At 49.0% G+C, this 27,173-nt stretch overlaps 1 protein-coding gene across 1 annotated transcript in view; it reads left to right on the top strand.

The window, feature by feature from the left end:
• Positions 1-27,173, top strand: part of kntc1 (kinetochore associated 1) — a 263,597-nt gene that overhangs the window by 135,351 nt on the left and 101,073 nt on the right. Inside the window, exons 42-43 of the mRNA XM_072495542.1 lie at positions 2,875-2,991; positions 26,744-26,853. Coding sequence (XP_072351643.1) covers positions 2,875-2,991; positions 26,744-26,853 — 227 coding nt within the window. The remainder of the gene's footprint in view (positions 1-2,874; positions 2,992-26,743; positions 26,854-27,173) is intronic.

Genomic DNA, 27,173 nt, shown 5'->3' on the forward strand with positions numbered 1-27,173 from the left:
ACTGGGAGTCAGTGTAGGTTAACAAGGATAAGAAAGGGCAGCATGGTGGCAGAGTGGTTAGCACTGCTGCCTCAAGGCGCCGAGGACTCTGGTTCGGTCCCGGCCCCAGGCCACTGCCTGTGTGGAGTTGGCACATTCTCTCCGTGTCTGCATGGGACTCACCCCCACAACCCAAAAAGATGTGCAGGGTAGGTGAATTGGCCACGCTAAATTGCCCCTTAATGGGGAAAAAAAAAGAATTGGGTACTCCAAATTTATTTTTAAAAAACAAGGACAAGAATATAAGGTTTGTGGCACTTGGTACTGGATAAGATACTGAAGAATAGGAAAAAGATCAGAAATAAGTAATTTAACTCCTCAAGCCTGTTCTGCCATTCAACTACATCATAACAGAATTAAAGAGGTAGCTTTTAATCTTGGACATAAAAGTTTAGGATTTGTCAGCAGCAATTAAACTTCTTTGATGATTAAATGGAGGGGAATGTGATCCGGGCCAATATAATGGCAAGTGTACATTTGGTCAGGATACGGGGAGTCCACATCGAGTAAGGTGAAAGAACTTTGGTTTATTTACAGTTATGTTATACACAACTCCCGGTACATCCCTATCAGGCCTCTCCACGGTCGGCGTCTTACCGTCCAACCTTTTATACATAGCTGAATGGAGTCTTTCCCCAGTTTAGCACCTTAACGTGAAGGTTACCCTCATCTCTATCTAACAGTATCCTAAAACTTAGGAATTGTGGTCATTTCTCCCAAAATGTTCCCCTACTGAAACCTCAACCACCTGTCCAGGCTCATTCCCCAATACTAGACCCAGTACTGGATCTTCCTGAGTTGGAATATCGACATATTGTATCAAGACGCCTTTCTGGATACACCTCACAAACTCTGCCCCATCCAAGCCCCTAGCACTAAGTGCGTCCCAGTCAATATGGGGGAAATTAAAATTCCCTACCACAACAACCCTGTTACGTTTGCACATATCCAAAATCTCTCTACCTATCAGCTCCTCTATTCTCACTGGCAGTTGGGGGGGTGGGGGGCTGTATTAAACCCCCAACATTGTGATTGCCCCCTTCTTGTTCCTGAGCTCTAATCAGATTGTTTCATTGTATGAGCCCTCGAAGATGTCCTCCCGCAGTACGGCTATAATATTCTCCTTAACCAATATTGCTACTCCCATTTTATACCCCCCTTTATGTCTCCTGAAGCATCTATATCCTCCGATGTTCAGCTGCTAATCCTGCCTTCCTTTAACCACGTTTCTGTCTTCGCCACCACATCTTATTTCCAAATGCTAATAAGTGCTCTACGTTCATCTGCCTTACCCTCTATACTTCTGGCGTTGAAACAAATACACTTCAAACAACTGCGTTTGAGCAGAGTGATGTTATTCTCTTATTATTGCTCTCTATTTCCCCTCCAGTTAATACACCTAAGCTAGTGTTCTGGTTCCAACCCCCTGCCATACTAGTTTAAATCCTCCCAAGTGACTCCAGCAAACCTCCCAGCCAGGATATTGGTGCCCCTCCAGTTTAGATGCAACCGGTCCTTCTTGTACAGGTCACACCTGCCACGGAAGCAATCCCAGTGGTCCAGAAATCTGAAACCCTCCCTCCTACACCCAGTTTAGCCATGTATTGAGCTGCACTGTCCTCCTATTTCTAGCCTCACGTGGCATAGGGAATAATCCTGAGATTACAACCAACGAGGACCTACTTTTTAGCTTATTGCCTAAATCCCGCAACTCCTTCTGCAGGTCCTCATCACTCTTCCTGCCTATGTCGTTAGTACCTATGTGTACTAAGACCTCTAGCTGTTCATCCTCCTACTTCAGGATGTCCTGTGTTCGTTCAGAGACATCCTTGACTCTGGCATCAGGGAGGCAACATACCATCTTGGAGTCTCTTTCATGTCCACAGAAGCACCTATCTGTGTCCCTTACTATAGAGTCCCCTATAACTATTGCTCTCCTGCACTTTGCCCTCCCCCGCTGAGCAGCAGATCCAGTTGCGGTGCCACTGTTCTGGCTGCTGTTGTTTTCCCCTGGTAGGCTATCCCCTCCCCTACAGTGTCCAAAACAGTATATTTGTTAGAGAGCGGGACAGCCGCAGGGGATTCCTGCACTGCCTGCCTGCCTTTTCTAGCGGTCTAGCGAAAATGATGCTAAAGTGCGGCTGTGTGGGGGAGGTGGGCGAAAGACTGCGTCGGGAACTACCCCACTAATTACGCATCCTGCCCAGAACAGACGGTTATTTTTTAGTTAAATCAAGTCCAACATCTCTCTCCTCAAGTGAGCATTTTTGTGACAAATCCATTCTCCATTTGGTTACATATTTTTTACCACTTCCCAGCCACCCACTTGGTATTTTGTAATCACTTTGTATGATTGTTTATCATGAAACTTTTGGGAGTTGGCCAACGGTGAACTTTTTACAAGCTGGTAGCAGCTTTCCTATCTGTGCCTGCACAAAAAGCTAATAAATGTGTTGTGCATGTTCACACACACCTTGGGTTCTATGCAACTGTGATCTTTCTTCTGAAAGGAACACCTATGGTTTGAGGGTTCAGTAAAAGGCAGTTGCATATTATTAAATGCTGTTGCGTGGTAATTAGTTAGTGTTACAATGTTATGTTTGCACATTTTTGGAATCTTGATATCATGCACCATTTTTAATATGCGTTGTTTAAAGTTGGTAATGGTTGGCACTTGGTACCGAAATATCTTATTTAAAGTCCTTCATTAAGGCAAGTACAGTATGTCGGTGGTAAAATGATTTCGATTTTCAATTATTGCAGAAGAGCAGTATTTTGGTTAACTGTTGAAATATTCTGTTTTTCTTTTCATCTGTTGAAGTCTTGCTTTTTCAGGCAGTTGCTATTGTTGGTGCTCAACTGGCTGATCTGCTTCAGGAAGGGCAACAGAAAGAGAAGTTCAGTTCATTGATTATTGACACGGAGTGGTGTCTGAAGCTCAGTAAACTTGGAGTAAGTAACTTCAGTAAAATGTTTTTAAACACCAGAGCTGAGGAAATTTTAAATTAAATTGTTATAACCTGCCTGCTTACCACTGGCTGGGGACTAATGGCAATCCCACAACCTTAGGAAGTGTGAGCTTCCCCAATGAGGGGGGGGGGGCGGCAAAATCATTAGCAGATTCCCTGCATAAATAGAGCTGGCCAGTATGGAACCATCTTGAGAGGAGTGAGCAGCAAGGGAGTTACTGCTGCTGTTTCTTCGTGGCCCTCACAAAATAAATAGTGCGGGCTCTAAGCATTTTTTAAAGATGCTTCTTAAAACCTGCCCCCTTGACCATGTTTTTGGCCAGGGGCTGTGTCCAAATATGTCATTGTGGCAGGATAATGGCCTTGTGAAGCAACCTTGTATCATCTTAATCCATTTAAAGATGCTTTGAAAATGCAATTGTTGTATTGTTTTATGTGATCATTTGTGTTCATGGAATTATTCATAGTGGAGATTTCAATAGAACAGTCTCCCTTTTGTTCAAAACTCACCTCTGTACCATATAACTTAGTGTTATATCTCATGTCCAGTGCAACCTGGAAGTGTTACGTTGAACTGTTTCAATGGGCTGAATTTTACCAATCCTCTGGAGAAGGAAAGGGAGCCAGCCACCTGTCTTTCTGCTGTGACAGGATATTTTCATGGCAGGAATGAAAGCGACTTAACCGCTTGCTGTCCAGAGCGGGTGGCCAACTAAACCTATTAATTGGCGAATCATCAACCACATCCTGCCCTGCTGGACAGGGGCATTGAGATGGGCCCCTGCCTCATGGGTAGGGAGGCCACCACATAGACTGTGGCAAACTCCGAGTAGGGCCCAAAGGGGGCCTTCCTTCATGGTTGCTGAGTGGCTGACTGAGGGGAGATCTATAATTGGTAACATTCCAGCCATTGTCTTCGTGATTTGTGTTGGTGTGACAGGATATTTAAATTCACTAAGTTGCTGACAGGTTAGCATATGAAGTAGCTTGCTGTACATTATGGGTGAGATTTAATAGGAAAAAACCCTTAAAGAGTTCCATTGTGGGCGCTTTTTAGCAGGGTGTGTCCTGGCGCCTGCAGCGCAGAGAACAACCCAGCTATTAAACAGGAAGGCCCTGCTGAGACCGCATTTCCTTCATTGACAAGCTCAGCTTCAGGAATGGATCAGAGCACCACCTTCTCCCAAAACCCCCACTGCGACCTCTGGATGCCCCCACAACCCCACCTTATCCATGAGGGGGTCCTCGAGCCCCACCTAATAAGGGCAAGGAACTAAAGACGAGCAATGTTAAAAAGACAAACTTAAAGGCTCTGTGCCTTAATGCGCGCAGCATTTGCAATAAAGTGGATGAACTAACTGCACGGATAGATGTAAACGACAACGATATAATTGGGATTATGGAGACATGGCTGCAGGGTAAGCAGGGAGGGCAACTGATTGTCCCAGGGTATTCGGTATTTAGGAAGGACAGGCAAAAAGGAAAAGGTAGTGGAGTGGTATTGCTGGTTAAAGAGGAAATTAACACAATAGTGAGAAAGGATATTAGCTCTGACAATGTGGAGTCTGTAAGGGTATAGTTGAGAAATGCCAAAGGGCAAAAATCATAGTGGGCATCATTTATAGACCCCCAAACTGCAGTGTGATGTTGGGAAAGGCATTAAACAGGAAATTAGAGATGCGTGTGATAAGGGAATATCATGTGATAAGGGATAAGGCTGTGGGGGGGTTTGAGGGTAGCATAGTGGTTAGCACTGTGGCTTCACAGCGCCAGGGTCCCAGGTTCGACTCCCTGCTGGGTCACTGTCTGTGCGGAGTCTGCACGTTCTCCCCATGTCTGCGTGGGTTTCCTCCAGGTGCTCCGGTTTCCTCCCACAGTCCAAAGATGTGCAGATTAGGTGGATTGGCCATGCTAAATTGCACTTACCGTCCAAAAAGGTTACGAGGGGTTATTGGGTTAGGGAGATGGGGTGGAAGTGAGGGCTTAAGTGGGTCAGTGCAGACTCGATGGACTGATTGGCCTCTTTCTGCACTGTATGTTCTATGTCTGTGATCATGGGTGATTTTAATCCGCACATTGGGCAAATCAAATTAGCCGCAGTAACGTAGAGGAGGAATTCTTGGAGTGTATACGGAATGATTTCCTTGACCAATATGTGGAGGAACCAACTAAAGAGCAGGCCATCTTAGACAAGGTACTGTGCAATGAGAAGTGAATCATTACCAATCTGGCTGTGCGAAGCCCTTTGGGGTTGAGGACAATAACATGATAGAATTTTTTAATCAAGATGGAGTGTGAAGTAGTTGATTCGGAGACTCGGGTGCTGAATCTTAATAAAGGAAACTGAAGATATGAGGCACGAGTTGGCCTTGATAGATTGGGGAGAGTTACATAAAGGGATGGCAGTGCATAGGCATGGCAAACATTCAAGGAACGCATGGAGAAACTGCAACAACTGTTTATTCCTGTCTGGCACAAAAGCAAAACGGTTAAGCGGGCCAATCCATGGCTTACAAAGGAAAGTAGAGATGGTATCTGATCCAAGGAAGAAGCATACAGATTGGCCAAGGAAAATAATAGATCTGAGGATTGGGAACAGTTTAGAATTCCGCAAAAAAGGACCACGGAATTGATTAAGAAGGAGAAAATACAGTACGAAAGTAAGGGTGCAGAAACACAAAAGTTTCTACAAGTATGTGAAGAGAAAAAAATTGGTGAAGACGAATGTAGGCCCCCTACAGACAGAAACAGCGGAATGCATAAGGGAAAAAGAAATGTCTGAGCAATTGAATACATACTTTGGTTCTGTCTTCACAAAAGAGGATACAAATCATATACTAGAAATGTTGGAGAATGCAAGATTTAGTGAGAGGGAAGAATTGAGGGAGATCAATATTAGTAGAGAAATGGTGCTGGGAAAATTGATGGGATTGAAGGCTGATGAATCCCCAGGGCCTGATAACCTACATCCCAGAGTACTTAAGGAAACGGCTCTGGAAATAGTGGATGCATTAGTGGTCATCTTCCAGGATTCTATAGACTCTGGAGCAGGCCCTGCAGATTGGAGGGTAGCTAATGGGAATTATAGACAGTAAGCTAAACCATCGGTAGTGGGGAAAATTCTCGACATTTCTTCACCCAAAGAGTGATGAGCCTGTGGAATTCATTACCACAGGATGTAGTTGAGGCTAAGACATTGAATACATCCAAGAGGAGCTAGATTTGGCACTTGAGGTGAATGGGATCCAGGGTTATGGGGAGAAAGCAGGATTCGGCTATTGAGTTGGACGATCAGCCATGATCGTGATGAATGACGGAGCAGGCTCAAAGGACCGAATAGCCTTCTCTTGCTCCTATCTTCTACGCTTGCGGAAACCAGTGCTAAACGGCACCTCAGCGGGCCTCCGAGGTGCGGGCGCTCGATCCCGCGCATTGGGAGACTCCTGCGCGAACGTATTTAAATGTGGGGAACTGCACACTTAAATATGCAAATATGAATCCCACCCATTGAGGGCGAGGTGCAGATCACGAGATCTCGTGAGAGATCACTCGTGAGATTAACCCGCCTCATCGCGCCATCCAGTTGGGTGCGAAGAGGCCGTTCAATCGAGACCTATAGTTTGATGTGGGTAGCTTTATGCAACTGAAAGATAAAAATCAAAGTCTCCCCTGCCTCCGACTGTAGATTTGATCCCGCCTTCCTCATGCACATGCTGCCCTTTGACAGTATCTTCGAAAGACATGATGACAGATAATAAAAAGTTGATCTTTCAAAGAGGTTGGAATACTTTGGTTGTACAGTCTGCAACAAAGGGTCATAGAATCGTAGAATCCTTACAGTGCAGAAGGACGCCATTTGGCCCATTGGGTCTGCACCGACCCTCTGAAAGAGTACTCCACCCAAGCTCGCCCTGCTGCCCTATCCCAATAATCCCTCAACCTAACCTAACTACATCTATTTTGGACACTAAGGGACAATTTAGCATCACCAATCCACCTAACCTGCACATCTTTGGACTGTGGGATGAAATCTGATCGCCTTTAGGAAAACTCACATAGACACAGGGAGAATGTGCAAACTCCACACAGACTAGTGTGGCACAGTAGTTAGCACTGCTGCCTCACCGCGCTAGAGGCTCGGGTTCATTTCGGCCTTGGAAAACCTTCAGCTTGTCCTTTATAGATGCACCATAGAAAGCATCCTATCTGGCTGCATCACAGCCTGGTATGGCAACTGCTTGGCACAAGACTGCAAGAAACTTCAGAGAGTCGTGAACACCGCCCAGTCCATCACACAAACCTACCTCCCATCCATTGACTTCATCTACACCTCCCGCTGCCTGGGGAAAGAGGGCTGCATAATCAAAGATCCCTCCCACCCGGCTTACTCACTCTTCCAGCTTCGTCCATCGGGCAGGAGATACAAATGTCAGAACACGCACGAACAGACTCAATTAGGGGCTGTTTAGCACAGGCTAAATCGCTGGCTTTTAAAGCAGACCAAGCAGGCCAGCAGCACAGTTCGATTCTCGTAACAGCCTCCCCGAACGGGCGCCGGAATGTGGCGACTAGGGGCTTTTCACAGTAACTTCATTTGAAGCCTACTTGTGACAATAAGCGATTTTCTTTTCATTTCAAAAACAGCTTCTTCTCCGCTGTTACCAGACTCCTAAACGACCCTCTTATGGACTGACCTGATTAGCACTACACCCCCGTATGCTTCACCCAATGCCGGTGTGTAGTTGCATTGTGTACCTCGTGTTGCCCTATTATGTATTTTCTTTTATTTTCATGTATTTAATGATCTGTTGAGCTGCTCTCAGAAAAATACTTTTCACTATACCTCGGTACACGTGACAATAAACAAAATCCAAAGTCTGTCAGACTGAAAAATCTCACGAGACACATTCTCCCTGTGTCTGTGTGGGATTCCTATGAGTAGTCCGGTTTCCGCCCATAGTCCAACGATGTGGATGTTCGGTGGATTGGAAATGCTAAATTGCCCCTTCGTGCCCAGGGTAGTGCAGGTTAGGTGGGGTTGTGGAGTTAGGGAGGAGTCGGGCCTGAGGGTTAGTGCAGACTTGATGGACCAAATGGCCTTCTTCTGCACCGTAGGATTCTATGACAGTGACCGAAGGCTGGAATTGAACTAGGGTTCCTGGCACTCTTGAGGCAGCAGTGCTAACCACTGTGCACCCTGCTGTCCTAAATTCACTAAATGGTCCTGGGATGGGGAGGTTATTCTGACGGATAATTAAGTAGATTCTGCCTTGATTCTCTGGAGTTTAGAAGAACGAAAGGCGAACGCCTTCAAACATACAGAATTAGTACAGGGCTAGACAGGGTAAATGCAACAAGGTTGATTCTCCTGATTGGTGTTCTGGAACTAGGAGACAGAGAGTCTCAGAATAAGGGGCAGATCATATAGGACTGAAATGATGAGGAATATCTTTCCTCTGGGAGAGTCTTTGTAATTCTCTGCCCCAGAGAGCTGTGGAGGCCCAGTGGTTGAGTATGTTCAAGACTGAGATTGATAGATTTCTACATATTATAAACATCAAGGGATGTCCGGTGGCGGCTATGGTGGAGTAAGTCGCACATTTGGTGGCTCGTGCTCTGGTCGGACTTTTGGACCTTTCCCCCGTTTTTCTACCGGACTTGAATTGTAAAACGGATGTTAGTGGCAATTGTTGACTGAATTCCCACTTCGGTGCATGGAGAGAAGGACTAGAAGTGTTCGTCAGGGCAGAAACAAAAAGATAGAGAAGGCTTGGGCTGTAGCTGCAACAGAAGACAGCATGACGGAGGTTCGGACCTCTGGTTTGTCGACCCAGCAGTCTATGGAGCAGCTGATGCAAGTCATTCAGGAAGCCTTTGCTACGCAGAAACGGGACTGCTTGGACCCAATAAAAGAGTCAATTGAACGGTTGGAGCATAGATTGGACGCCCAGGATCAGGCGATCCAGAAGGCGGAGAAGGCGCTGGCTGAGCAGGAGGAACATCAGACTGCGGTGGAGTTGGAGGTGGGGATTCCACCTAAAATGGCTGATTCCCGATTAATTTGGCCAAACCCCGATGTAAAATGGCGAACTGAAAAGGCTGATGAGGAAAATCAGCCAACAGGGCACAAACGGACAGCTGCAGACAGAACAGTGTATTCGGCTCTGGGGAAGTCGGCCCAGACCGATACCTGCAACCATTAGCAGCACATCAACCCAGCCATCTGCAGTTTAATCGGCAATCCCCGGGAACAATTGCACCAAATTAGCAATTGAAAGCCGATCCAGACCTCTCGGCGCCAGCAGTGGCCGAGACAAAGAAAGGTGAACGACCACCCCCCGATCAAGGAATCGCCCCATTATTGGAGCATATCGAACCCAGTGATTGGGACCAAGTCCAATCACTTGGGACCAGGGTCAAGGTCCGCCCCGAGAGACGGGAAGCCCCTGGGGACTATAAAAATAGGGGCCAAGTTCTGATCGACCCTTCTCTTCCTTCTTCTGCTCGCAACCTTCGCAAGAACCATCGACCAGCAACCGTAAGTTTGACTCCAGCGATCGCTTCCCGATAGAGACTCCTAGCCATCGACCTGTACCAGCCTTTGAATCCCGCAGGCCAGACCCAATTCGATAAGCCATTCGTTTCCCTGACCTGGTGGGCCATTCCCAAAAGTTAAGTATTGGCCAGTAGTGGTAGGTAGTAGTATAGAAAGTAGGATTATTGTGTAAGTATTTATTGCTGTACATAATAAATGACCGTTGATTTTAATCTTACTAAGCGGTGTAGAACATAGAACAATACAGCGCAGTACAGGCCCTTCGGCCCACGATGTTGCACCGAAACAAAAGCCATCTAACCTACACTATGCCATTATCATCCATATGTTTATCCAATAAACTTTTAAATGCCCTCAATGTTGGCGAGTTCACTACTGTAGCAGGTAGGGCATTCCACGGCCTCACTACTCTTTGCGTAAAGAACCTACCTCTGACCTCTGTCCTATATCTATTACCCCTCAGTTTAAAGTTATGTCCCCTCGTGCCAGCCATTTCCATCCGCGGGAGAAGGCTCTCACTGTCCACCCTATCCAACCCACTGATCATTTTGTATGCCTCTATTAAGTCTCCTCTTAACCTTCTTCTCTCCAACGAAAACAACCTCAAGTCCATCAGCCTTTCCTCATAAGATTTTCCCTCCATACCAGGCAACATCCTGGTAAATCTCCTCTGCACCCGCTCCAAAGCCTCCACGTCCTTCCTATAATGCGGTGACCAGAACTGTACGCAATACTCCAAATGCGGCCGTACCAGAGTTCTGTACAGCTGCAACATGACCTCCCGACTCCGGAACTCAATCCCTCTACCAATAAAGGCCAACACTCCATAGGCCTTCTTCACAACCCTATCAACCTGGGTGGCAACTTTCAGGGATCTATGTACATGGACACCTAGATCCCTCTGCTCATCCACACTTTCAAGAACTTTACCATTAGCCAAATATTCCGCATTCCTGTTATTCCTTCCAAAGTGAATCATCTCACACTTCTCTACATTAAACTCCATTTGCCACCTCTCAGCCCAGCTCTGCAGCTTATCTATATCCCTCTGTAACCTGCTACATCCTTCCACACTATCGACAACACCACCGACTTTAGTATCGTCTGCAAATTTACTCACCCACCCTTCTGCGCCTTCCTCTAGGTCATTGATAAAAATGACAAACAGCAACGGCCCCAGAACAGATCCTTGTGGTACTCCACTTGTGGCTGTACTCCATTCTGAACATTTCCCATCAACCACCACCCTCTGTCTTCTTTCAGCTAGCCAATTTCTGATCCACATCTCTAAATCACCCTCAATCCCCAGCCTCCGTATTTTTTGCAATAGCCTACCGTGGGGAACCTTATCAAACGCTTTGCTGAAATCCATATACACCACATCAACTGCTCTACCCTCGTCTACCTGTTCAGTCACCTTCTCAAAGAACTCAATAAGGTTTGTGAGGCATGACCTACCCTTCACAAAGCCATGCTGACTATCCCTGATCATATTATTCCTATCTAGATGATTATAAATCTTGTCTCTTATAATCCCCTCCAAGACTTTACCCACTACAGACGTGAGGCTCACCGGTCTATAGTTGCCGGGGTTGTCTCTGCTCCCCTTTTTGAACAAAGGGACCACATTTGCTGTCCTCCAGTCCTCTGGCACTATTCCTGTAGCCAATGATGACAAAAAAATCAAAGCCAAAGGTCCAGCAATCTCTTCCCTGGCCTCCCAGAGAATCCTAGGATAAATCCCATCAGGTCCCGGGGACTTATCTATTTTCAGCCTGTCCAGAATTGCCAACACCTCTTCCCTACGTACCTCAATGCCATCTATTCTATTAGCCTGGGGCTCAGCATTCTCCTCCACAACATTATCTTTTTCCTGAGTGAATACTGACGAAAAATATTCATTTAGTATCTCGCCTATCTCTTCAGACTCCACACACAATTTCCCATCCCTGTCCTTGACTGGTCCTACTCTTTCCCTAGTCATTCGCTTATTCCTGACATACATATAGAAAGCTTTTGGGTTTTCCTTGATCCTTCCTGCCAAATACTTCTCATGTCCCCTCCTTGCTCGTCTTAGCTCTCTCTTTAGATCCTTCCTCGCTACCTTGTAACTATCCATCACCCCAACCGAAACTTCACACTTCATCTTCACATAGGCCTCCTTCTTCCTCTTAACAAGAGATTCCACTTCCTTGGTAAACCACGGTTCCCTCGCTCGACGCCTTCCTCCCTGTCTGACCGGTACATACTTATCAAGAACACGCAGTAGCTGATCCTTGAACAAGCCCCATTTATCCAGTGTGCCCAACACTTGCAGCCTACTTTTCCACCTTATCCCCCCCAAGTCACGTCTAATGGCATCATAATTGCCCTTCCCCCAGCTATAACTCTTGCCCTGCGGTGAATACTTATCCCTTTCCATCATTAACGTAAACGTCACCGAATTGTGGTCACTGTCCCCAAAGTGCTCTCCTACCTCCAAATCCAACACCTGGCCTGGTTCATTACCCAAAACCAAATCCAACGTGGCCTCGCCTCTTGTTGGCCTGTCAACATATTGTTTCAGGAAACCCTCCTGCACACACTGTACAAAAAACGACCCATCTATTGTACTCAAACTATATCTTTTCCAGTCAATATTTGGAAAGTTAAAGTCTCCCATAATAACTACCCTGTTACTTTCACTCATATCCAGAATCATCTTCGCCATCCTTTCCTCTACATCCCTAGAACTATTAGGAGGCCTATAAAAAAAACTCCCAACAGGGTGACCTCTCCTTTCCTGTTTCTAACTTCAGCCCATACTACCTCGGAAGAAGAGTCCCCATCTAGCATCCTCTCTGCCACCGTAATACTGCTCTTGACTAGCAGCGCCACACCTCCCCCTCTTTTGCCTCCTTCTCTGAGCTTACTAAAACACCTAAACCCCGGAACCTGCAACATCCATTCCTGTCCCTGCTCTATCCATGTCTCCGAAATGGCCACAACATCGAAGTCCCAGGTACCAACCCATGCTGCCAGTTCCCCTACCTTGTTTCGTATACTCCTGGCATTGAAGTAGACACACTTCAAACCACCTACATGAACACTGGTCCCCTCCTGCGACGTCACATCTGTGCTCCTGACCTCTATACTCTCATTCTCCCTTACCCTAAAACTACAATCCAGGTTCCCATGCCCCTGCTGCATTAGTTTAAACCCCCCCCAAAGAGCACTAACAAATCTCCCCCCCCAGGATATTTGTGCCCCTCGGGTTCAGATGTAGACCATCCTGTCTGTAGAGGTCCCACCTTCCCCAGAAAGAGCCCCAGTTATCCAAAAATCTGAATCCCTCCCGCCTGCACCATCCCTGTAGCCACGTGTTTAAATGCTCTCTCTCCCTATTCCTCATCTCACTATCACGTGGCACGGGCAACAACCCAGAGATAACAACTCTGTTTGTTCTAGTTCTGAGCTTCCATCCTAGCTCCCTGAAAGCCTGCCTGACATCCTTGTCCCCTTTCCTACCTATGTCGTTAGTGCCAATGTGGACCACGACTTGGGGCTGCTCCCCCTCCCCCCTAAGGACCCGGAAAACACGATCCAAGACATCACGTACCCTTGCACCTGGGAGGCAACATACCAAACGCGAGTCTCTCACGCTCCCACAAAATCTCCTATCTGTGCCCCTGACTATAGAGTCCCCAATTACTAATGCTCTGCTCTTCTCCCCCCTTTCCTTCTGAGCAACAGGGACAGACTCCGTGCCAGAGGCCCGTACCCCATGGCTTACCCCTGGTAAGTTTTCCCCCCCCCCACAAGTATCCAAAGCGGTATACTTGTTTCTCAGGGGAACGACCGCAGGGGATCCCTGCACTGACTGCTTTTTCCCAGTCCCTCTTACAGTTACCCACCTATCTCCAATCTTTGGTGTAACTAATTCCCTGAAGCTGCTATCTATGACCCCTTCTGCCTCCCGAATGATCCGAAGTTCTTCCAACTCCAGCTCCAGTTCCCTAACTCGGTCTTGGAGGAGCTGGAGATGGCAGCACTTCCTGCAGGTAAAATCAGCAGGGACACTAACTGCATCCCTCACCTCAAACATCCTGCAGGAGGAACATTGCACTCCCTTCCCTGCCATTCCTCTAACTTTCTACCAAGATCTGGCTAACAACTAAATTAAATTTTTATAAAAAATAATAATAATATAATAAAATATGGTACTTACCTCAGACCAATGGGTTTTATTATTAGGTTAGAGGAGGAGGGTGGGTGGGAGACACTACACGTGTAGTGTCTCGGGTTTCCTCTCCACCAGAATTTATTGGTGAGGGTCGTCCCAGACGTCCGCGGGTCGACTTCCTGTTCCCGCCTAAAAAACTAATTTTAAAAAAAAAAGAAGAAAAATTCACAGCTCCAGCTGAAATTGACTAACCAGCCAGCTCCACTCCCGCCGAAATCGACTGGCCTGCCCCTGCAAAGACAAGTGCTTTTAAAGGTTGACTTACCTCCCAGCAACCTCCTTCCGCAATGCTCCCGCTGAAACTGACTGGTGTGCTGTCTTATTAATCATAACTAGAGCTTGAACCACGTGGCGGTATCAGAAAGATACCTGGCGACTCGTGAGCAAAGGTGACAGAATTAGAGCTAATAAAACTAAGGCTAATAAGAGCAACATGAGGGACCAGCAGAAGAAGCTCCCGGAGATTGTGGAGGACCTAGAAAATAGGTCCCGCCGGCAGAACCTAAGAATTGTCGGGCTCGCAGAGGTGTCTGAAGGAACGGACGCTGGGTCATACATTGCAGACATGTTTGTGAAGCTGCTGGGGGATGGGGCATTCTCCCAGCCTTTGGAGGTGGATAGGGCTCTCAGAGCACTCGCGAGGAAGCCATGAATGGGAGACACCCCCCCCCGAGGGCAATGGTGGTGAGATTCCACAGGTTCTCGGACAAGGAGCGCATTCTACAGTGAGCCAGGCAGACACTGAGCTGTAAATGGGACAGTAGCATCCTGCGGGTTTACCAGGACCTGAGTGTAGAGGTGGCCAGAGGAGAGCAGGCTTCAACCAGATCAGGTCGATCCTTTTTAAGAAAAAGCTGAAGTTTGGACTGTTATACCCAGTCCGTCTCTGGGTCACGCATGAGGATCAGCACTTCTAATTCGAGTTGCCTGAGGACACGTTGGACTTTGCGAAAAAGAAAGGGCTAGTGATGGATTGAGAACTTTTGAACTTGGCTGAAACGTTCATGTTTTTGTTTTTTCTTTTTATTTCTCTTTTTGTAAAAAGTTTCTCGTTTTGTGTTTCATGGAAAATGTTTGTGATGCTGTTTGCATTGATTTGGAACCAGCAGTAGAGCTCAGTGCGTTAAGGTTTTCATTTGCACTGTTGGGGGATGGAGGTGTGCTTGTTCTGATCTTGGTGTTTTTCTGTGGGCAATTGTGGGGATTGTTTGATGTTGGAGTTTGTTTGTATGAGCGGTGGGGAGGGAACAATAGCTGAGAGACTATCTGGCTCCGGGGATGGGGGCCACCAAGCTAGCTGGGCGAGCTAGCTCTCGGAAACGCAATGGGGGGTGTGCATATGTTTGGTTTAGTGAAGGGGTTGGGTTACAGGGTGTTGTTACGGGGGGGGGGGCGGGGGGGAAATGTTCTGCTGACGAGGGAGGGACTTGGGCTGAGTGACAGAAGAGGTTGGGGGCAGGGGCTGCCTGGGGATGGACCGGTGGAGGTGCGGAGCACGGGCTAGAGGCGGGTCTAAAAAAGGGGATGGCTAATCGGGGGGGGGGGGGGGTGGCAAAAGGGCACGTGTGTTTGAGCATCTTGGGGGATTGAAGGCGGACGTGGTAATGTTGCAGGAGATGCATCTTAGAGTTACGGACCAGGTTAGACTGAGGAAAGGATGGGTCAGTCAGGTCTTTCACTCGGGACTAGATTCAAAGACTAGAGGGGTCGCGATCCTGATCAATAAGCGGGTGGTGTTTGAGGCGGGTAGAATAGTCTCGGACGTGGGAAGTCGGTACTTTATGGTCAGTGGGAAGCTAGAGGGAGTGCAGGTGGTATTAGTAAATGTGTATGCACCAAATTGGGATGATGTGGAGTTTATAAAGAGGATGCTGGGGAAGGTACTGGACCTAGACCCGCGCAGGTTGGTCATGGGAGGGGATTTCAACACAGTTATAGACCCTGGCTTGGACCGGTCAAGCTCGAGAACGGGCAGGGTGCCAGCAATGGCAAAGGAGCTAAGAGGGTTCATGGAGCTGATTTGGGGGGGGGGGGGTATTTTGAACAGGGCCTTACTGGCAGGGATGGTGGACACGGGGTACTCGGCGATTACAATCTCAGACCATGCTCCGCACTGGGTTGACCTGCAGGTTAGTAAAGACCGTAACCAGCGCCCGCACTGGAGATTGGATGTGGGACTTTTGGCGGATGAAGGGGTGTGCGAGCGGCTGAGGAAATGTAATCAGAGCAACCTGCAGATCAATGACACGGGGGAAATTTCAGCAGCAGTGGTGTGGGAAGCACTGAAGGCGGTGGTCAGGGGGGAGCTGATTTTGATCCGGGCCCATAGGGAGAAGGTGGACAGGGCAGAGACGGACCGACTGGTAAAGGAGATACTACAGATTGGTAGGAGGTATGCGGAGACCCCAGAGGCAGGGCTTTTAAGGGAACGGCGGATGTTACAGGCGGAGTTTAGCTTGCTGACCACAGGGGGGGCGGTGGAGCAGCTGAGAAAGGCGAGGGGGGTGATTTATGAACATGGAGAGAAGGCCAGCAGAATGCTTGCACAGCAGCTGAGGAAGAGGGAGGCAGCGAGGGAGATAGGGAAAGTAAAGGACTAAGACGGGCACCTGGTTGGTGATTCAGTAGTGGTGAATAAGGTGTTTTGTTGCTCGTTTTAGCCTTAGTTTATTTGCTCTAATTCTGTCACCTTTGCTCTTGAGTCGCCAGGTATCTTTCTGATACCGCCACGTGGTTCAAGTCCGAGTAATGATTAAGAATCCAACACACCACTTAGTAAGAGTTAAATCAACGCTCATTTATTATATACAGCAATTAATACTTATACAATAAGACTTCCGGGTGCGGCTATGCAGAGCTAGGTCGCACATTCGGCAGCTCCTGCTTGGAACGGACTTTTGGGCTCTTTTACAGGGCCCCCACGGCATTTGTTTGACATTTCCCGGTGTGGGAAGAAGGCGGCAATATTCCCCCGACAGTGTCCCCCAGGAAGGGTATGTCTCTTGGTTGCCAGACACACGCAGAAACAGTGAAAGATTTGGCTGCAACTACAGGATAAACAGGGCCTCTTCCAGCATGCAGGCGGGGGAAGGGCAAGCTTAAAGCTGCAAGCTGACCTGAGGGCCTGTATCAAAGGTGAATTCTAGCAGCAGAGGGAACAACTGTGAAAAGACCTCATCAAGGCCACTGAAGGGACTTCCGGTTGCGGTGATGCCTAGCTAGCCGCACGCTTCGGCGGCTCCAGCTCCGACGGACCTTCGGGCTCTTTTAAGAGCCCCAACGGGGAATTTTTCGACGACGCAACCCGGTGTGGGGCGTGTGAGAAGGGAGTCCCCCCCAAACGAAGGAGGAAAAAACCGGCGGCGGCGGCTGCAGCGCGAGGAATCGTCGACCAAAGGGTCAGAAAGAGAGAAGTACAAGATGGCGGCGGAGAAAGCGCAGGCGACATGGGGGCCTGAGCATGAAATTGTGAGACGGTGCGTGGAGCTGCTGAAGAGGGAGGTGCTGACCCCGTTGCTACAGGCAATTGAGGGGCTCAAGGAGACATTAAAGACCCAGGAGACAGAGCTCCGTGTGGTGGAGCAGAAGGTGACAGATATTGAGGACGAGATCCTGGGCCTGGCGGTTAAGACACAGACGCACGAGGCACTTCATAAAAAGTGTACTGAAAGGATAGAAGCCCTAGAAAATGGAGCGCGAAGGAAGAACCTTCGGATACTGGGTCTCCCTGAGGGTGTGGAAGGAGTGGACTGTGGAGCGTACGCAAGTACGATGCTGAGCTCACTGATGGGTGCTGAGGCCCCTACGGGCCCCTTGGAGGTGGAGTGGGCAAATCGGATTCCGGCGAGAAGACCAAAAGCGGGGGAACCACCCAGGGCGATAATCGTGCGATTTTACCGCCTTAAGGATAGAGAAGAGGTCCTGAGATGGGCTAAAAAGGTGCGGAGTAGCAGATGGGAGAATGCAGTGGTACGGGTATACCAGGATTGGAGTGCGGAGGTGGCGAGAAGGAGGGCGAGCTTCAACCGAGCCAAAGAGGTGTTGCATAAAAGGAAGGTGAAGTTCGGGATGCTGCAGCCGGCAAGACTATGGGTCACGTATCAGGAGAGACACCATTATTTCGAGACGGCGGAGGAAGCATGGACCTTCATCAAAGAAGAGAAATTGGATCGGAACTGAGGGACTGATGCTGCAGGAAATGTTATTGTTAATGTTACGGTGGAAGTTAATTGAGAAGTAAACAGGGAAGGGGGGAGACATTGGGGAAATGTGGGCGCCGGTGAGGGGGGAAAGACGGGACATAGTTGGAGAATGGGGAAGGGGAGGGGGAGGGGAAAGGGAGCTGCGCCATAAGAGGCGGGTCAGGTAAAGGGATGTTCCCGCACCAGAAAGAATAAGGCGGGAAGACAGGCGCAAGGCGGATGGGAGTTCCCCACATGGGGGGGGGTCGAGGAGTGAGCAGGAGTAGCCGGGGTCAGTTGAAGTTAGCTGACTTACGGAAGTAATATGGGGGGAGCAATCAAGCTAGAAAGAGATCTAGCGGGGAGGGGAGGAGGGAGGGAGAAGGGGGGGGGGGGACAACTGGGTTGCTGCTGCGGAAATCCAAAAGGAAATGGCTAAAGAGTGGGTGGGCGGGGATGGTGTGCGACGCTGGGGGAGCGAGCGGGAGCGCGGAGGCGGGATATGGGACTGGCCTAGAGAAGGTAATGGCTAGTCGACACGGGAGGGGGGCAGGTAGCCCCCTAGTGAGGCTGATCACGTGGAACGTGAGAGGCCTGAACGGACCGATAAAAAGGGCCCGAGTGCTCGCGCATTTGAAAGGACTAAGGGCAGACGTGGTTATGCTCCAAGAGACGCACCTAAAGGTGGCGGACCAAGTTAGGCTAAGGAAAGGATGGGTGGGACAGGTGTTCCACTCAGGACTGGACGCAAAGAATAGAGGGGTGGCCATTTTGGTGGGGAAACAGGTCGCATTTGAAGCAAAGAACATCGTAGCAGATAGCGGAGGTAGATATGTAATGGTGAGTGGCAGGCTGGAGGGAATGGAGGTCGTGTTGGTTAACGTGTATGCCCCAAACTGGGACGATGCGGGATTTATGAGACGGATGCTGGGGCGTATACCGGACCTGGAGGTAGGAAACTTGATTTTAGGAGGGGACTTTAATACGGTGCTGGACCCGGGGCTAGATAGATCCAGCTCAAGGACCGGAAGAAGGCCGGCAGCGGCCAAGGTACTTAAGGGGTTTATGGACCAAATGGGGGGAGTGGATCCATGGCGATTTCTTAGACCTAGGGCTAGGGAGTATTCCTTCTTCTCCCATGTCCATAAAGTGTACTCCCGGATAGATTTTTTTGTTTTGGGAAGGTCGTTGATCTCTAGGGTGGAAGAAGCTGAGTACTCAGCCATAGCGGTTTCGGATCATGCCCCACATTGGGTGGACCTGGAATTAGGAGAGGAAAGGGAGCAGAGAACACTCTGGCGATTAGATGTGGGACTGATGGCGGATGAGGGAGTGTGTGCAAGAGTGCGGGGGTGTATTGAGAGATACCTGGAGGTCAATGACGACGGCGAGGTCCCGGTGGGAGTGGTATGGGAAGCACTAAAAGCGGTGGTCAGAGGAGAGCTGATCTCCATTGGGGCCCACAAAAGGAAAACAGAGGCCAAGGAAAGGGAAAGATTACTGGGGGAGATTTTAAGGGTGGATAGGGAATTTGCAGAGACCCCGGAGGAGGAATTGTACAGGGAGAGGAGACGACTCCAGACGGAATTTGACCTTCTGACCACCAGAAAGGCGGAGGTACTGTGGAGGAAGGCACAGGGGAGGAGGTATGAATATGGGGAAAAGGCGAGTCGCCTGTTGGCTCATCAATTGCGAAAGAGGGCAGCAGCGAGGGAAATAGGAGGAATTAGAGACGAAAGGGGAGACACGGTGCGAAGGGCAGGAAAGATAAATGAGGTGTTCAAGACCTTCTATGAGGAACTGTATAGGTCTCAACCCCCAGAGGGAGAGGAGGGGATGCGGCAGTTCCTGGACCAATTGAGGTTCCCGAAAGTGGAGGAGCGGGGGGTGGTAGGCCTGGGGGCACCGATTGGGGTGGACGAGGTTATTAAGGGACTGGGAAGCATGCAAGCAGGGAAGGCCCCAGGACCAGACGGGTTCCCGGTGGAGTATTACAGAAAATATGTGGACTTGTTGGCCCCGTTGATGGTGAGGACGTTCAATGAGGCCAGGAAAGGGGGGACTCTACCCCCGACGATGTCGGAGGCGACGATATCGTTAATTTTGAAGAGGGATAAAGATCCGTTGCAGTGCGGGTCCTATAGACCCATTTCATTGTTGAACGTGGACGCCAAATTGTTGGCAAAGGTACTGGCATCGAGGATAGAGGACTGTGTCCCGGGGGTGGTGCACGAAGACCAGACAGGGTTCGTAAAAGGGAGACAACTGAATGTTAACGTGCGACGACTATTAGGGGTGATAATGATGCCCCCAGTGGAGGGGGAGGCAGAGATAGTGGCGGCAATGGACGCAGAGAAGGCATTTGATAGGGTGGAGTGGGAGTATTTATGGGAAGTGTTAAGGAGGTTTGGGTTTGGGAACGGGTTTATTAGCTGGGTTAGACTTCTTTATGGGACTCCAACGGCAAGCGTAGTTACAGGTCGACATAGATCGGAGTATTTCCGACTATATAGGGGAACAAGACAGGGATGCCCGCTGTCTCCATTGTTGTTCGCGTTGGCAATTGAACCTCTGGCCATGGCGTTGAGAGACTCCAGGAAATGGAGAGGGGTGATTAGAGGGGGAGAAGAACACCGAGTCTCGTTATATGCGGATGACCTATTGTTATACGTGTCGGACCCAGCGGGGGGGATGATAGAGGTTATGCGAATTTTGAGGGGGTTCGGGGATTTCTCGGGGTATAGGCTAAACATGGGGAAGAGTGAATTATTTGTGATACATCCAGGGGACCAGAGTAGAGAGATAGAAGGCTTGCCTCTAAGGAAAGTGGAAAGAAACTTCCGATACCTGGGGATTCAGATCGCTAGGAGCTGGGGAACCTTGCACAGACTTAATCTGACACGGTTGGTAGAACAAATGGAGGAGGACTTCAAGAGGTGGGACATGCAGCCTCTATCGCTGGCCGGCAGGGTGCAAGCAATTAAGATGATGGTCCTCCCGAGGTTCTTATTTGTATTTCAATGTCTCCCTATCCTAATCACTAAGACCTTTTTTAATAAAATAGACAGGAGCATCACGAGCTTCGTGTGGGCAGGGAAAGTTCCGAGAGTAAGGAGGGGGTTCCTTCAGCGTAGTAGGGACAGAGGAGGATTGGCACTACCGAACTTGGGCGATTACTATTGGGCCGCCAATGTGGCAATGATACGTAAATGGATGATGGAGGGTGAGGGAGCGGCGTGGGAAAGACTGGAGAGAAAGTCCTGTAAAGGGACGAGTTTAGAGGCGCTGGTGACGGCGCCGCTACCGATCTCACCTAAAAAGTTTACCACGAACCCGGTGGTGGCGGCAACATTAAATATCTGGGGACAGTGGAGGCGACAGAGAGGGGTGCGGGGAGCTCTGGTGGGATCCCCAATCAGGAACAACCATAGGTTCGCCCCAGGAAGAATGGATGGAGGATTTCAGAGCTGGTTCCAGTTGGGAATTAGGAGGGTGGGAGATTTATTTATAGATGGGACTTTTGCGAGCTTGGGAGCATTGGAGGAAAAGTATAAGTTGCCCCGGGGAAATTTCTTGAGATATATGCAGGTGAGGGCATTTACTAGACAACAGGTGAGGGAATTTCCATTGCTCCCGACACAGGGGATACAGGACAGGGTGCTTTCAGGGGTGTGGGTCGGAGAGGGCAAGGTGTCAGAGATTTACCGAGAGATGAGGGAAGAGGGGGAGGAGTCGGTGGGCGAACTAAAAGGAAAGTGGGAAGAAGAACTAGGGGAGGAGATAGAGGAGGGTATGTGGGCTGATGCCCTAAGCAGGGTAAATTCCTCTTCCTCATGCGCCAGGCTTAGCCTGATTCAATTTAAGGTGCTACATAGAGCACACATAACGGGAGCAAGATTGAGCAGGTTCTTTGGAGTGGAGGACAAATGTGGGAGGTGTGGCGGGAGCCCGGCAAACCACGCACATATGTTTTGGGCATGCCCGGCACTGGAAGGGTATTGGAAGGGAGTGACGGGAGTGATTTCGCGGGTGGTGAAGGCCCGGGTCAAACCAGGCTGGGGGTTAGCTCTATTTGGAGTTGCGGAAGAGCCGGGAGTGCAGGAGGCGAAAGAGGCCGACGTTGTGGCCTTTGCGTCCCTAGTAGCCCGGCGCAGGATCCTACTCATGTGGAAGGAGGCGAAACCCCCCGGACTGGAGGCCTGGGTAAATGATATGGCGGGGTTCATTAAACTGGAGCAGATAAAGTTTGCCCTGAGAGGATCGGCTCAAGGGTTCACCAGGCGGTGGCAGCCATTTCTCGACTACCTAGGGGAACGTTAGAGGGAAGACAGATGACCAGCAGCAGCAACCCAGGGGGAGGGGGGGGGGAGGGGGGGTTTAGTTTAGGTCAAAGATAAAGGGGTTTTGTTACTTGTGTATTGTTTAAAATTTCTGTATTGTTATTGTTGCGTTTGCTTTGTAAGAGGGGAAAAATTGTTGTTTGGGAAAAAAATTTCAATAAATCATTTATAAAAAAAAAAAAAAAAAAAAAATACTTATACAATAATTCTACTTCTAAACTACTACCTACCACTAACAGGCCAATACTTAACTTTGGAAATGGCCCACCAGGTCAGGGAAACAAATGGTCTTTCGAATGGGTTCTGAGCCTGCGGGATTCAAAAGCTGGTACAGGTCGATAGTCAGGAGTGTCTATCTGGTAGCGATCGTTGGAGTAAAACTTACGTTTTCTTTCAGCAAGGGTCGCGAAGGGTGCGGAGAGGAGAAGAAGGGTTGAGTTGAACTTGGCCCCTATTCTTATAGTCCTCAGGGGCTTCCCGCTGCTCGGGGCGGATCTTGTACCTGGTTCCAAGTGATTGGACTTGGTCCCAATCACTTGGCTCAATTCCTTGATCGAGGGGTGGTCGTTTACCTCTCTTTTGTCAGCTCCTGCTGGCGCCAAAAGGTCTGGGTCGGCTTTATGTTGCTAATGTGTAGCAATTGTTCCTGGGGATGGCTGATTAATATGCAGATGGCTGGGTTGTTGTGATGTTGATGGCTGCAGGTAGCGGTCTGGACTGACTTCCCCAGAGGCGAATACACTGTTTTACCTGCAGCTGTCTGAGTCCTGTTGGCTGATTTTCCCATCAGCCACTTCCGTTCGCCATTTTAGATCGGAATTTGGCCATTCTATTTGGGAGTCAGCCATTTTACATGGCTACAGTTTAGGGATTTCTACAGCAGGCTGTACAGGTCGGGACCCCCTACGGGCCCGGAGGGGATGAGGCACTTATTGGAAGGGCTGAATTTCCCAAAGGTGGACGGGGAGCGGGTAGAAGGGCTGGGGGCCCCAATCGGGCTGGAAGAGATAGTGGAGGGCTTGAAGGCCATGCAGGTGGGTAAGGCCCCGGGTGCGGACAGGTACCCAGAGGAGTTTTATAAAACTTATTCGGGGATATTGGGGCCGGTGTTGTTGAGGATGTTCAATGAGGCAAGGGAAAGAGGGGTGTTGCCCCCAACGATGTCACAGGCAACGATTTTGCTGATTCTTAAGCGGGACAAGAACCCAGAGCTGTGTGGGTCCTACAGACCCCCTGTTGAATGTAGTTGCCATGTTGCTGGCCAAAATCCTGTCCTCCAGGATCGAGGATTGTGTTCCGGACGTCATTGGGGAAGACCAGATGGGGTTTGTCAAGGGCAGGCAGTTAGTGGCCAATGTAAGAAGGCTGTTAAATGTGATCATGATGCCCACGGAAAGTAGGGAGGTGGAGGTAGTGATCGCAATGGATGCAGAAAAGGCTTTTGATCAGGTAGAATGGGATTATCTGCGGGATATAATGGGACAGTTCGGATTCGGGCGGGACTTTATTGACCTGGTCAGGTTACTGTATCGGGCTCCTGTGGCAAGTGTACGGACGAGTAGGACAACATCGGACTATTTTAGACTGCACCGTGGGACAAGACAGGGATGCCCCCTCTCCCCACTGTTGTTTGCGCTGGCTATAGAACGTTGGCAATTGCGCTGAGAGCCTCGAGGGGCTGGAGAGGATTAGTCCGGGGGCGGGGGGGGGGGGGGGGAAGAGCACAGGGTTTCGCTCTATGCAAAATGTTTCCGAACCCAATGGTCTGTATGTTTCCGACCCGATAGTGGGGATGAAAGAAATCATGAGGACTCTCGGGGAATTTGGCCGGTTTTCGGGGTATAAGCTTAATATGGGACAAAGTGAGTGAGATGTTTGTGGTCCAGGCGAGGGGACAGGAGAGGCGACTGGGAGAGCTGCCATTTAGGTTAGCAGAGGGAAGCTTCAGGTACCTAGGCAACCATGTGCTGCCGGAATGGGACCGGCTGCATAAATTGAACCTGGCCCGGCTGGTGGACCAAATGAAGGACGATTTTCGGAGATGGGACGCGCTTCCGTTGTCTCTGGCTGGGAGGGTGCAGATGGTGAAGATGACTGTCCGCCTGAGATTCCTATTTGTATTTAAGTGTCTCCCCATCTTTATTCTGGTCCTTTTTTAAGCGGGTTAGCCGAGTGATCACGTGCTTCGGCTGGGCGGGAGTAAGGAAGGTAATGCTTGAGCGGAGTCGTAGAGAGGGCGGGCTGGCACTGCCAAATTTTAGCAACTATTACTGGGCGGCTAATATAGCCATGATCAGGAAGTGGGTGGTTGGGGAGGGGTCGGCATGGGTGCGTATGGAGGTGGCTTCATGTAAGGGCACCGGTTTGGGGGCGTTGGTAACTGCGCCTCTGCGTTCCCGTCGGCACGGTATTCCAGTCCAGTGGTGGTGGCGGCCCTGAGAGTTTAGGGCCAGTGGAGGCGGCATGTGGGAGCAGAGGGAGCATCGGTCTGGGCCCCAATCTGTGATAATCACCGGTTTGCCCCAGGGAGTATGGACTGGGGGTTCCGGTTATGGCGGAGAGCGGGGATTGAGAGGATGGGGGATATGTTCATAGAGGGGAGCTTTCTGAGTAAGAAGGCGTTGGAGGAAAAGTTTGGGTTGGTGAGGGGAAACAAATTCAGGTATCTGCGGGTGCGGGACTTCCTTCGTAAACAGGTGTCAACCTTCCCGCTCCTACCGCTAAGGGGGATTCAGGACAGGGTAGTCTCCAGAGGGTGGGTAGGAGAAGGGAGCGTCTCGGACATTTATAAGGAGCTAATGGGGTCGGAGGAGTTGCAGACCGAGGAGCTGAAGCGCAAGTGGGAGGAGGAGCTGGGAGGTGAGATAGAGGATGGTCTATGGGCAGACGTGTTGAGTAGAGTCAACACGTCCGCAACATGTGCCAGGCTCAGCCTGATACAATTTAATGTTGTTCACGGGGTCACGTGAAGGTGGCCTGGATGAGCAGATTCTTTGGGGTGGAGGACAGGTGTGCAAAATGTGCGGAAGGACCGGCGAACCATGTCCACATGTTTTGAACATGTCCGAAGCTTAGGGGATTTTGGCTGGGGTTGCGGACTTCATGTCCACGGTGTTAAAAACAAGGGTGGCGCTGAGTCGAGAGGTGGCGATTTTCGGGGTGTCAGAAGACCCGGGAATCCAGGACGAGAAAGAGGTGGACGTTCTGGCCTTTGCTTCACTGGTAGCCCGGAGACGGATACTATTAGAATGTAGGGACTCAAAGCCCCCGAAGTCGGAGACCTGGCAATCGGACATGGCTAGCTTTCTCTGTTTGGAGAAAATCAAGTTCGCCTTGAGAGGGTCACCGTTAGGGTTCACCCGGAGGTGGCAACCGTTCATCGACTTCTTTGCGGGAAATTAATGCGGGGGGGGGGGTAGTTTAGATTAGAGTAGGGGGTCAATAAGGGAGGGACCTGTACGAGAGGTAAATGGCTTTTGCACTATGTTTATGGTTTCATGTATATTGTTTATTTGGTTGTTGTTGCTATACCAAAAGTACCTCAATAAAATGTTGATTAGAAAAAAACAAAACAAGGGATGCTGAGATTGTGCACAATGATGTGGAAACAGGCAATCAGCCACAATCTTCTTGAATAGTGGAGCAGGCTTGAAGAGCGCCTGCTGCTACTTCTTATGTTCTCGTTTGGACCCAATTTAGAGAATTTCAGCTTTGGATGCATCTTGGGAAAGATGATTGGATTTTGAAAGTGGGTACAGCACAGATTCCCCATAATGATATCCAGTTTTAAAGGGTTAAAGTGAGAACCAGATACAATGCCTTGGGTTGAATTTCCTTGAGTTTAGATGGTTGAGGGGTGATCGATTTGCAGTCTTTAAAACAAGAGATTTGATAAAATAGATACAAACTTCTAATAGCAACACCTGCCCTGTCTGCCATCACTTCTAAATGTTTCCCCAAATCGGGCACCATCCTGATTTATCCCTGCTATGTCAAACTCCTGGAATTTCAGGTCTGTCCCTCTTTTGGGAGTATTACAAAAGAACTGCAGTGCTTCAATGAAGTTACCCTTTCCAGTACTTGGGGAAATTAGAGATGGAAATAAATTCAGTCTAGCATTCCGTTCCCATATCCCAGGAAGATAGTAAAAATTTGTCCGTCGCAAGCAGTTTCCTCTTATTATGAATGTTAAACTTCAGTGTAAATCAGGATTTTAAGCATGTGAAGTGTGGCTGGTGTCTCTATCATGTTTGACTCCCAACTCTAAATTTAAGCTGTTTCACTCTTCCCTGAAACTGCAGCGATAGTGTAAATATGTAATTGCTATTTAAATACACACTAGTTTGTTTTACTCATCAAATTTTCAGTAACTTCCTCAGCTTTTACAAAAGATTTTTTGCGCTTTATTAACTTAATTTGTGGTTTTTTTTTTTTAGATCTCATTTCAGTCAACACTTCGGGATAATCCGGCAAAAAGAAAGGAATGTGCCCTTATTTTGGTGCAAAATCCAAATGTGAACCCTGAGCTAATAATGCAGTATTGCAGGTAATTAAGATTAATAAAGCAGTTTAAAATACAGATCAAAAGAATAAAGAGCTGTTCAGAATGTTCTTTGCTGCAGTGACCAATGGCATTGTCATCCTTGAAAAGAGGTTGCAGTGTGGCTGCATTGAACGTAATGATTGTGAGGAGCTTGCTCAGAGTGTCAACAACTTATCCATAAAGCTGCATCCGCTGAGTCCAACTTCCTAAAGATGAGACAGAGCGACAGCAAAGAAGGAAAGAACAGCAAGCTAATCATGTACTCTGGTTCCCACTACTTGGTGGCAAGTCCTGCTTCATGCGGGTCAAGAATTGCCTGTTCA

The sequence above is a fragment of the Scyliorhinus torazame genome, chromosome 1 (assembly GCF_047496885.1).
Source record: "Scyliorhinus torazame isolate Kashiwa2021f chromosome 1, sScyTor2.1, whole genome shotgun sequence".
Lineage (NCBI taxonomy): Eukaryota > Metazoa > Chordata > Chondrichthyes > Carcharhiniformes > Scyliorhinidae > Scyliorhinus > Scyliorhinus torazame.